This window comes from Schistocerca cancellata, chromosome 3, assembly GCF_023864275.1.
Source record: "Schistocerca cancellata isolate TAMUIC-IGC-003103 chromosome 3, iqSchCanc2.1, whole genome shotgun sequence".
Lineage (NCBI taxonomy): Eukaryota > Metazoa > Arthropoda > Insecta > Orthoptera > Acrididae > Schistocerca > Schistocerca cancellata.
In genome coordinates this window covers 720,116,650-720,128,945 of record NC_064628.1, presented here as the reverse complement: position 1 = coordinate 720,128,945, position 12,296 = coordinate 720,116,650, and the positions used below count along the sequence as shown (strand labels likewise).

Below are 12,296 nucleotides of genomic sequence, written 5' to 3'. Positions count from 1 at the left end.
GTGGAACGAGTTGGAGTATCGGGTTGATATTGCTCGAGTGTCTGGAGGGAGCCATATTGAACATCTCTGAACTTGTTTTTGAGTGAAAAAAAACCTTTTTAAATACTCTTTGTAATGATGTATAACAGAAGGTTATATTATGTTTCTTTCATCAAATACATATTTTTAAAGTTGTGGTATTCTTTTTGAACCACCCTGTATATTGGTGTGAACTGTGCAAAACACTATTTTTCATGTTCAGATATTTTGTCTGGTAAGCTGTAGCAATGGCCATGTCCCAAATTGTGCTTAATTGCAGACCACAGTCTTTAATGAGAGTGTTTTCAGAAATTTTTATATGGATCACTTCTTTTACAATGCTACCTCTGGAAGCATTTGTCTGTTTAGTATAGATGTTCTGTCAAATGCAATTTGGTGACCGCTTTCCAGATTTCTCAGGATATTCAGAGGCAAAAAACATCTCATACTGCTTAGTAGTGTGCAAAGTCTAGCATAAAACTGTCCACACCCATACAGTACCCTGTAAATTCTTGGTGTTCTGAGGACTACATCATCTTTAACAGATCTTATGAGTAGTTGAATTTTTGCTGGAGGCCTGAATACTGAATTGATTTTATGCCTCTGTACAAGCTGGCAAATCTTTCCTGTTACTGAACCACAGAATGGCAAAAACACATACTACTTCATGTCTTCCACCGAAAGCTTCTGTTTATAACACTTTGGTGAAATAGATTGCAAAATCTGTTCAGTATTTCAGTCATTTTCTTCGAAAACTTTTTAAAAAATTACTAAAACAATCAACAGTAAGTGCCTCAGTTCTTTCAGCACATTTTCAATGTCTGAAATGGCTTTGTCTAGGTGCACCAGGGTCTTCTGAACAGACTAGTTCTGTTCTGGTGGACGATAGCTGGTAGTATGCAGATGCCAGATTTCAGATTTCAGATTTCAGCAGACAAGGGTGTCAAGGAGCAGTGAGGTGCCTGTATTGTTGACATAACCCAAGAATTCTTCCAGGTTTTCACATCCATGCGGCCAGACAATAAATGTGTAATGATAAAACAGATTTTGCAGCAGCTGTGTCCAGAGTGACGTCCTCAGGGTACTCCATAAACTGTAGCTAATGGCTTCCCATTCTGACTCCACCCATCTGACTGAAATATTATCCACCATATAAAAAATATGATGGTCAGAATGTGCTTAAATAAATCCAGAACTTTAGCACGGAATAACTGGGAGAGATCTCTGAAGTTTGATGGGAACATGCATGAATGAGACCCCATGAAAGCTGACCATCATATCTCCACCTCCAAGATGCAAGCTTTTGATTCAGCTGATGAAATTAATCTTATAGTTGATACTATGCACACAGTAATAAACATGTAGAGTTGAGGGCTGGTCACATGTTTTGCACATCTACAAGTCTACAATGTAGTGATGCTCATAACGGGCCATAGTGGTGTGTCCTTCTCATAAACTTTTGGAAAGTGTAAAATAAATGTGATCGAGGTGCCCAAGAGAGATTTATTAATAAGATCCTGTTCCAATTGAGCAGCTCCTATGTCTTCCTGATTATTCTGGCTGTTGGGTCCACTGATAACGTTTTGTGCATTTCTTAAAGCTAGCCATCAAGATTTATTTCTCTTGCTCTATAGCATGAAATGTTTTGAGAAATTAATGATATGATGATGTCTGAAAGAGTCACATTCACCTACAGGCCAGCTGTGCAGCAGTTTAAATTGTTCAGACAACACTGACATTATGTAACAGTTATGACTGAACACTGTGTGACAATGTCATGACTGTATAGCAGCTGAGGGTATCATTATGAAGAATTATTGTAAATTTAATATCTTGTGCATATAAATAAAATTTTGCAAGAAATTACAAGAAGTATGTAGGTCAGACTGTTCTTACCACTTTCTCATGCTGGAATAATTAACAGCGAGCTACACAGCAATGTGATTTATTTTTTCAACAGCGAAATACAAATTTTAAAATGAAACATACAAAAAATTCTAAAATCTCAGAATACAGCTTCATTTAAATTAACAGAAAATAATGTTACAGTGTTTACTGGTCCTAAATGTTTTCTGTCATTTGCATAGATATCCTGCTTAAATATTAGTTTTCTGATAAGTGCAGTTTTCCCATTATGGTGTGATTAATCCAGGTAAGCTGAAACACGATGACAAACTATCACACAGGCAATTCCCCAAGTTTCTGTGAGAGCCTCGTTAGTACGACTCAAGTTATTTCATGGTGGATTTGCAGATCACTCATCACACACCAGCCAAATGTCTGACGTACAGTCACCGCCAGGATACCTGCAACAAATAATATTTTTATTAGCTTGTGAACCTACAATATCAAGTGTAAGTGGTATGACAACTTATAATCCCAAATGACATACTTCATAATACTATTCAAGGTATCACATAACCTATCAATAATCAATTTCAAACCTGAACTACAATGAATGAGAACGAATATTTAGACAGGAACTCTCCCAACAGCACTCCTAATTTGCTGATTGGAAAGTTTTAACTTAGAAGATTCCAATGTCAAAATCCTACCAAATGTTGGAGCTGGTGCATGAAGATTTATTAGAGTATCTAGTAACCACACTGGATAGACTACTAAGTTCATAAAAATAGTTTACCAATTTACCTGGTAAGATCAAGGTTACATGCAGTACCAGGAAGCAGCTCACTAGCACAAATTTGATTGGCATTGTGGGAGAGGGAATCCCCCAGGCCCTGCATACTTAGAAGCACGTGGCACTGTGATTAGCATACTTGACTCATATTTGGGAGGACAACAGTTCAAATCCCCATCTGGTCATCCAGATTTTAGGTTTTCTGTGATTTCCCCAATTCACTCCAGGCAAATGCTGGGATGTTTCCTTTGAAAATGGCCCTTCTGTAACACGAGCATCTGCTCCGTCTCTTTCTTTTTAATGACCACCTTCATGGGTGACTCAAAGGCTCTTTACCTGTCTACCTTTTGTATATGTCAGACATTTGAGTTGTGTGTGAGGCTCGGATGGGATGTTTAGCCCTAATCTTCCTTTTTCTTAGCAGCAAAATATGGTCTAAATGTGCCACTATTCACTGCTTGTTTCAGTACAGTTGATGTCCACAATAAGTGTTGTGTTGTGTTGTGTTGTTTGTGTGTGTGTGTGTGTGGGGGGGGGGGGGGGGGGGGGAGAATTAGACTATTAGACTATATCTAATATTACATTGATGGTGCAGTGTCCTCCAGAAGATATGGGGACACCCTACATAGAACAGACCCGGGTTGCCTGCAACTTGGGTGCAACTGAGTTATGACAAGACCTACTTTATACTTCCACCTTATGTCATGAAAATAGTTCCATGATCGACATCCATCTGTCAAATGCACATATAAGCCAACACATGGTTCCACTCGGACTGTATCGGCACAGCACCACAGGAAAACTATCAGACTACAGTCACACCTAAGAACAGTCAAATTGGACATTCTGCAAGTTACGTTAGCCATCGTTCACTGAATTTAGGACTCTCCAAGTATTCAAAACCAGGTCAGTACAAGTCAACACTGAACTATTGCCATGGGCCTCCTTCATACTACTGTTGTGCATTAGAATGATATTCCAAGTGGATCAGAAAATTTTTATGATTTCCCTGGGCAGTGCCAGAGCAATATTTATATTGGAATGAGAACTCCACAGAACATTCGATATTGCAGACAGCATGAACACACCATTGAGCCAAATTGCCACACACCACCCGAGTTGGAGGACTAGATGATGAGGTAGCAAAGTAACCTCAAAGACAAGGGAGCACAATGTCATTCTGTTGAACATGCACAGTGGAGTAATAATGCCGTGTCATATGCAGCAATGGCTTTACCACATGGACACTGTAGAAATAGCTAAAAGGAAAGCCTGAAGAGCAGATCTGGGCACTGTGGCATGGTATAGAACACTGACAGGTTCTGGAAACTGGGGAACATTTGATCTCTCTTGGCACATGGTATCGTCATCGGTGTAGGCTGACCGGTACAAATACTGCGACTCCCACAGCTTAGTTTTATATGTGCCATGCCAAGTGCATTTTGTGAATACAGCACAGGGCTACCCACCCACCAAATCAGGAATGTTTTACTGCTGACAGTTTGGGATTAGGTGCATTTGATGAAACACATGTTCTATCATGACCTGCAGGAATTACCAGGCCACCTGAAATTTCCAGAACCAACCTTCACAGTAATTTCCAGATTGCAGAAAGCTCAGTTTAGCATTGCAAATAAATGGACAAGAGAGTGGAATTTTCAAAGTAATCTACATCTTGTAACTCTGGGTTTGGTGAGCTCACTGAATGAATACTCAACTCAATCATTTTTTTACAGAACACAGAATTTGCAAAGTCATCTTGAATACTTGAGCTTTAAAGGAAGATGCAGAGTGCAGGAATGATGAGGTACAGGCAATGTCACATATTGTTGAAGAAGTCCACAAAGGTGGTGGCCAGGAAGGATCACCAGCATATATTTAGGTAACAAATGTTCATACACTTGATTCAGTCCATAACTTTGCTACTTAATTTAGGTATGTCATTTCTTATTTTGGTTTCACGTCTTTGGTATGAAACTGTCATCCTCAGTAACAAAAAAAATTGTGTTAGGTGATTATATCACTCATCATTTAGATGGAAAAGAATAAACAATGAGATTGAAGTACAAAACAATAGGCCTACTGATTTAAAAAGTTGATGAGAATGCCATAAATTGCAGTAAAACAGTTTGAACTCTCTTTCCCAAAGAAGTGTTACCATGAATCAAAACATTTTCATTGGGATTTAGGAGACTAGTATTTACCCAATACAATGAACTTTATCAATATTAATCTTTCTACCTACAAAACAAAGTATGAGAAGATGTGATGAACATATGCTTGTTACCTAAACAAGCCTGGCTTGATGAAGATGTCTAAGAATTACTCCCAAAACTCTTTAGTTAAACCTTAAGGTATTTTAGTCATTCATGGTCTGAATTTAGAAATGTTTTAGGTACATGAGAAGTGAATGTTGTAGCAAAAATATTTTACAAAGCTGTTACAAGAAAAGAGTTAATATTTGTCCAGGTTTCCTTATTATGAGAAATCCTTTGATAGGATACATCATAAAAAAATACTGAAATTCTTAAAAAGGATAAAATTTTTATCAGAGAGGTTTATCCCTGTTGTAGAGATAATCTACTTCTGAATTAAGGCAGTGTAGAAGACACTAAATGATGAACAACTTCATAACCATAGGAAAAGCTGTCTCACAATCTACAATCACTACACTACAACTTCAAACTGAGACCAATGATACCTTCCCCATTCAGTCTGTTGATGTGTGTTTTTATATATGTGCAATTTCTTAGGAGGAAAACTGAAATGTCAAACATAGTCACCATTTCACTTATCTTACGTTTGCTGGTCATTTCTTGTATGGCAGTTATAACACTTGTCTTCTACCATTGCTGCTTGACAGTCAGGGAAGTCAATGTTTTACAGTCTCTTTTGCATACTCTTAGTCTTTTCCTGTTCCTGCTATTTTTTTCTCCCCCTACAGATCCTTTCAGTCCCCCTAAATCAACACTACCAGGCATTTTTTGTATACACCAACATTTTTTGCCTGCACTTCTGTTAAATGTGTGTATTCATGGTAGTGATTTCAGTCTGTCATACGATTCTCAAATGACACTCACTGCAAATGTGCTAATACATAATCATGTCTTTTGAAGAGGACATGATGCTCATGTCATTGGTACTTACATATTCTATATGCATAATAAGACAGGAGTCTTAATCATTTACATGAAGAACTTAGCAGTTATAGAATGCAAGCAGTGCCATTCATGGTGTCTTGTGTTTCGTGGCGATTAATGCTCAACTGCTCTGGACTGTAGCATTGACAGAGCACCATTTGCTCACATTCGTTCAGTCACTCAATCTCTATGGCAGAGTTCGTGTATGGCATCATCCCATGTTCTCTTCCTCATTATTTGGAAATATGTTCCTAAGTTCAGTATTTTGTATATCTGCTGCTGTTCCTTAGTCCTGACTTGTGATTATCAACTTTGTGTATGAGGGTCATCTTCATGACTGAATCAAAGTCTCTTTACCTGTCTACATATTGTATATGTCAGACATCATAGCTATGTATGGAGCTTGGATGAATAAATGATCTGAACTGCTTAAAAGAGAGAAAAATGCCTGCTCAAATCAAAATGTAAAAATCAATTTCATTGACTGTGGCTCTTATAGTCAAACATTTATATCTTTCATATGACATAACTTAACATTCTGTTCATGAATACATGCATTTAAAACTAATTTGCACACAGTTATTTGAAAATAACCTTTTCTAGTTTGCACACGCATGTACTTCAATTACTAGCAACTTGAAATCTTCATCAGTGATTCTAATTTAAAAACTGTCACTGAAAATTATTTACCTTTTATCTAAAACTGCCTACTTTCAGTGCCTTGTGGTGAATGGTGAAAGGTAATCATTACATTTATTATTTGTGTTTGTTCTTAACTCTTTCATGCATGTGATACATACGGCTCTAATCATGATTATTTTCTCCAATCTCTCCGCTTTTAACTTTGTAGCCCTATGTATATAGGAAATAGTACTATTCTTCTTAAGATCCCCTATGATTACAATTTTGCGAACGCTTTGCTGAAATTTTTGAAATATGACACAGGCTTTTATTACAGTTGCAGTCAGCACAGTAACTAATTTAACATGATTGTAATGTTCTCATGCAGATCAGACAGGACAGGCATCAGATGCTTCACAGTTTTACTTCGAAACTTTGAATTTCTTCTGCTATTTCACTCTGATAAAAATTTTGATCAATAGATCAATAATTAAGGACTGAACATACAGATCTCCTTTTAACATGTCTACTGTGGAGAAGACATGCCTCCCTCTGGAAGACACCCTATTGCTGCCATTTCCAGTACATTTTATGTGATGATTCCATATTATGTTACTTTGATGTCAAAGTGGCGTACTGCAAGAAATTTTCATACATTGAAACCATCTGCAAAATATTTAGTTGAAAGTGATACCCTAAACATGATACTCATTAGTTTCTTACCTGCAGTTATTTATAGCTTTGTTTCTTGGGACACTATTTCAATACACTCACATTCTAGTCAGTGCAATTGCTAACCAATACACAGCATATGTGTTGCTTCTTCTGTTAATCATAAGATATGTGAACAGATCGCCACGAAGGCCATTGAACACTGTTAGATATATCTGTCAAACTAGCACAACAACAGTATAATGAGCACCTAACAATCTTTCTCAAAACTTCTATAGAGAGTGATTTCTGATTGTAAATCTAAAATACTATGGTGTGCCACATTAAAACTGCATTTGATATTAAATGATCACAATACAGCTTCCAAATAAACATGTTACATATTTTGCATGTGAAAGCCACTTATAAATTGCATTGTAAGAAAGTACAGAAAAAATAGTTTCAAGAGCATCCACTAACCAAATAGCAGTTGAGGGAAACAATACATACAATATCTGATGATCATGCACTTCCATATAAGCACGCAGCCTCTTGTCAATAGTTTCTAGAGGCCCCATTGAATTCACTCTTTCCATGAAAACTAAACTTAATGACATGGTAAATGAAATCTCTATAAAGGTCTGTGACCATACTATCTGTTCACCAAATCACACAATTTTCATCTGCTGTATCAAGAAGCTTCTGGTTCTCTCCTCTAAGAGGCATGCAGAATTTAGATGGCTTTATCTATATCCTGTTAACAGCCATTAAGTCTGTCTGCTATTGATCTGCTCTGGTTTTTTTCTTACATTTTACATGTGAAACCCAGCATTCAATGAAATTTATGTAAAAGAGTGTCTGGAGATAAGGATTTGACCAGTGTACAAGACTTTGCTATCAAAACTCGTAAGAGTTTAGGCTGACTTAAATGAACACCCTGTACGGGACCAAATTACCTAACAGTGTGCTATCTTCTTTGGATATTTTAATTCTCATGTTTATAATCCGAAACAATCACTGTCTGTGCTGTATGGTTGAATAACACATGTCATTTAACATTCCATGAATGCAGATTTCAGTACAAGCCATTTAATTTTACTCATTCATTTTAAATTCTGAAAGGAAAATAGCAATTCTCTTACAACTATAGATGCAGCATGGTTTTTGTTTATGCAGATGGTTGTGATCTATTATTATTATTATTATTATTATTATTATTATTATTATTGTAGCAGCAACTGCTACGGTATGGTGAGGGTCAGTTCATGAATAACATGCATCAAGGACTACAAGCATTTAGTTTTCTAAATATACTTCAGAAACTCCAGTGCTCTCTTACATTATTGTATCAAACCTGATACAAGATACCGTGTATTGGGCAAGAAGGGGTGTAAGGAGCAAGAACGGGTGCAGCCAGATCAGTGAAAAAGTGACATTAAACAACTGAAAGGAAGATGGTTAAGCAAATAATATTTGAGGACAGAACAGACCAAAAATGCTTCAATTCATGATGCTTTTACTGTTGTTACTGCCATTCATAAACTAAAAATTGTCGGAGGTGATAATATCCTTGAAAAAAATCACTATTGGGGAGCTCCATTTTATAGGCACCAATTTTAGATTGTAGTATTGAGACGTTTAGGATGAACTGATGAACCAACATTCCTTAAAGATGTCAGTCACTCTAATTTACAAAGAAGTTACTGTTAATTAAAGGCCCATGGTGACAGTCCTATGTTAAGTGAACAGAGTACAAGAAGGAAATAGTTATATTTCATGAAGAGAGAAACAATATTGCAATATTGTTTGTATTTTTCTATTTGCTACATTCTTGAACAATTATTAATTTCCCCAGCCCTTTAGTTTCCAGTCATATAAAGCATTTTTGGTTTATTTGTAATGTTAAACCTGTGTAAAATCATAAGCTTTTGATCTAGTCCTCCATTATCTTCATTAGAAACAACTGACTGCTTGGCTGCTGTTATGGCAACCTCTTGAGCAGAACAAATGGCAAAAGACATCTTGAACTAGTCTATTCTGTACTTTATGTTCTGTTTTAAATGTGCTTGAAGCAAAAGTCTCAATCATGTGAATGAGTATGGGAAACAGTAAAGCCACACAGATGCTCCTCTGAAGTCCATGGCTGTGATTGCTAATGTGGATGATGATTGGAATTGGAATCATGCTCCCAATACTCCAGTGAGCACAAGCAGATATTGACAGACAATGTCAGATTCCTTCAGAAGATCACGAACTTCTATTCCTATTTTATGACACATTTTGGAAGCCTCCAATGAAAAGAAGTTACCTGATAAACTTATAAGGTGAAAAAATTTTAGGAATGGCTTCCAACTGCTACTGAAGGGGACAAATGCTCTACTTTTCTCATCCAAACACATTTCATCATATTTGTCACATTTTTACTAGTTTCCTAATTTACTAAAATTTTAATTGAAGATGCACAGATTTGCTGAAATGTTGAACAACAAGAGTAGCATATGAAGAATTTATTAGTTGCAAAAATAGGCAGTAGCCAATCTCGTAAACTATTCTTCAAACATTTATCTTTTGTGAGAGAATCAAATATTAAGGAATGATTATTAAACAGAGATGTATGTAATTATAAAAAAACTGAAGACCATCAGTGAAAGAAAGAAGTCCTCACCAAGAAAGAGACATACATGATAAAATCTCACTCTTTCAGTTTTTAAATTTTTATTCAAGATAGTTCTGTAGAAGGTTACTTTGTTCGCTTTTCAATAACTGTGACTAATGATGTCCACTAATCTTCCACACTCTTAGCTTCTGAAGAACAACAACTCAGAAGTTTAATAATGGTTCAAATGGCTCTGAGCACTATGGGACTTAACATCTGAGGACATCAGTTACCTAGAACGTAGAACTACTTAAACCTAACTAACCTAAGGACATCACACACACATCCATGCCGGAGGCAGAATTCGAACCTGCAACCGTAGCAGTAGCGCAGTTCCAGACTGTAGTGCCTATAACCACTCAGCCACAATGGCCGGCAGAAGTTTAATAACTGCACATATTATTCAATAATGCATAACTGTCTTGCAACTACCTCACATTAAATAGTGATTTAACTTTTACCACACATGTTCACTCTATAGCAAAATTTTCAAACACCTACTCTCCCACAGCTGTGACTGTTGTTAACAACATTGACAGTATTCATTACATATTAACATTGTTTCATAGCAATTTTGAGATCACAGTACTCACCGAATCTCATGTGCACTGACAGGTCCACCTGTTTCGTCTCTGAACTCCACAAGGAAGTCTTTATCCAGAGTGAGCCCCCCTTTCTCTGTGTTTACATGTAGTTTCAGCATGTATGAACCATGTCTGCAAAAAAATGGAAATTGTATGAAAACTGGTATACTTATACCATCAGTGACATTGTTCATAATTCTCTTCATGATACATGTGTTATACGCAATATAACACTTGCACATGTGAGATTGTCAGTGTAATAAGGCAATAAAAGACTGAATTTATACATACTTGACCATATCAGGATAGAACTGCCAGTCCCAAGCACTGTGTAAAGATGAGGTGACATATAACCGTTTTCCATCCAAACTAAGTTGCAGCATTTGTGGTGAACCATACAGTCTTTTTCCTTTTACAAACAATGGATCAGGCTGTTCCTAGTTTTAAAAAAATGTATTGAAATAGACTTTTAATCACACATAATTTATTGAATTGTTTTGCAATATTGGAAAAATTATCCATTATTAATTTATAAATAAACTATACTAGTGAACACAAAGCATTTCAGATCATATGCACCAGGAATATTCACTTTTCTATTAAGAGCACCAGCTGCCAGCACCAATGAACCCAAAAAATTTAAAGTTATGTTACAGATTGTTCCGTAATTGATTAATAAAGAAGAACAAGTTGGCAAATTTCCAAGAAGTAACACACTTCACTTATGTATTGTGAATAAACTTGGCTGCAAGACTGAACAGACTCATATGTAGCCCACTGAATCCCAGCAATATGAAAACAAATATAATTTTAAAATTTTTCACAAAAGTAGCCTTTGTTATCAGAATAAGCAATGAATACAAGAAGACATTGGCCAAAAGTAAACCTTCAGTTGGTTTCGGGGGACTGGCTTTTTTTTGGAATATTTCACAAAACAAACTTTTATCATAATAGTAAGCAATGAATAAAATAAGAAACTGGCAAAACAAACAATAAATTGTTTTAAGGAGATAGTTTACTTTGGAAACACTAGGACATAGAGTTTCCAACCCCCTATCATTCCATGTGACACATTTGAAACCAAATTCACATTTTTTCTAGACAGTCCCACATCTCTAAACTTTTATGAACTTTTAATGCCTAAAACAAATTATAGTCCTTAAAAAACAAGCTAAAATGGGCTCAAAATATAATAAATTTGATATCAAAACTACATGCTGTCCTTGTGGTTCCATTTCAAAACCTCTCATAAAAGCAGCAGTACAGTCTGAAACTTACGTTACAATGACATTGTACGAGGGCTATCCACAAAGTACATTATGTTTTGGAATTAAAAATAAATAAAGTACTGGAATTTTTTTTATTATATACAGATGAAAGCCACACTTAAATACTACTTTTCTACATAGTTGCCATTTAAATTAAGGCACTTATCGTAGCAATGGATGAGCTTGGAAATTCCTTCGTCGTAAAATTCGGCCACCTGTGCCTTCAACCACATGGTTACCTCTTTTGGGACAGAAAAGGTGTGATTTTTTGTGGATTTCCTGGAAAGAGGCACTACAATAACCTCTCAAAGGTATTGCCAAACTCTGCACAACCTCAGAAGAGCAATAAAAAACAAGCGCAGGGGAAAGTTGGGCTCAAAGATCTTGCTGATTCACGACAACGCCCGGGCCCACACGGCAAATGCCACTCGTCAAGTTCTCGAATCTTTTAAGTGGGAGTTGTTTCCTCATCCGCCATACTGTCCCAACCTGGTACCGAGCGACTTCCACTTATCCCCAGCAATGAAGAAGTGGTTGGCTATGCAGCGTTTTGATGACGACGCACAGCTTCAAGAAGAGGTAAACACGTGGTTGAAGGCGCAGGCGGCCAAATTTTACGACGAAGGAATTTCCAAGCTTGTCCATCACTACGATAAGTGCCTTAATTTAAATGGCAACTATGTAGAAAAGTAGTATTTAAGTGTGGCTTTCATCTGTATA

The 12,296-nt window shown here is 36.5% G+C and overlaps 1 protein-coding gene across 1 annotated transcript in view; it reads right to left on the bottom strand.

Annotated features, from left to right (window-relative positions):
- Positions 1-1,947: 1,947 nt before the first annotated feature.
- LOC126175736 (methanethiol oxidase-like) overlaps positions 1,948-12,296 on the bottom strand; it is a 130,998-nt gene continuing 120,649 nt past the window's right edge. The window contains exons 9-11 of the mRNA XM_049922687.1: positions 10,600-10,745; positions 10,318-10,440; positions 1,948-2,324 (exon numbers count right to left, since the gene is read on the bottom strand). Of these exons, the coding sequence (XP_049778644.1) occupies positions 2,273-2,324; positions 10,318-10,440; positions 10,600-10,745 (321 nt within the window). The 3' untranslated portion in view covers positions 1,948-2,272. The remainder of the gene's footprint in view (positions 2,325-10,317; positions 10,441-10,599; positions 10,746-12,296) is intronic.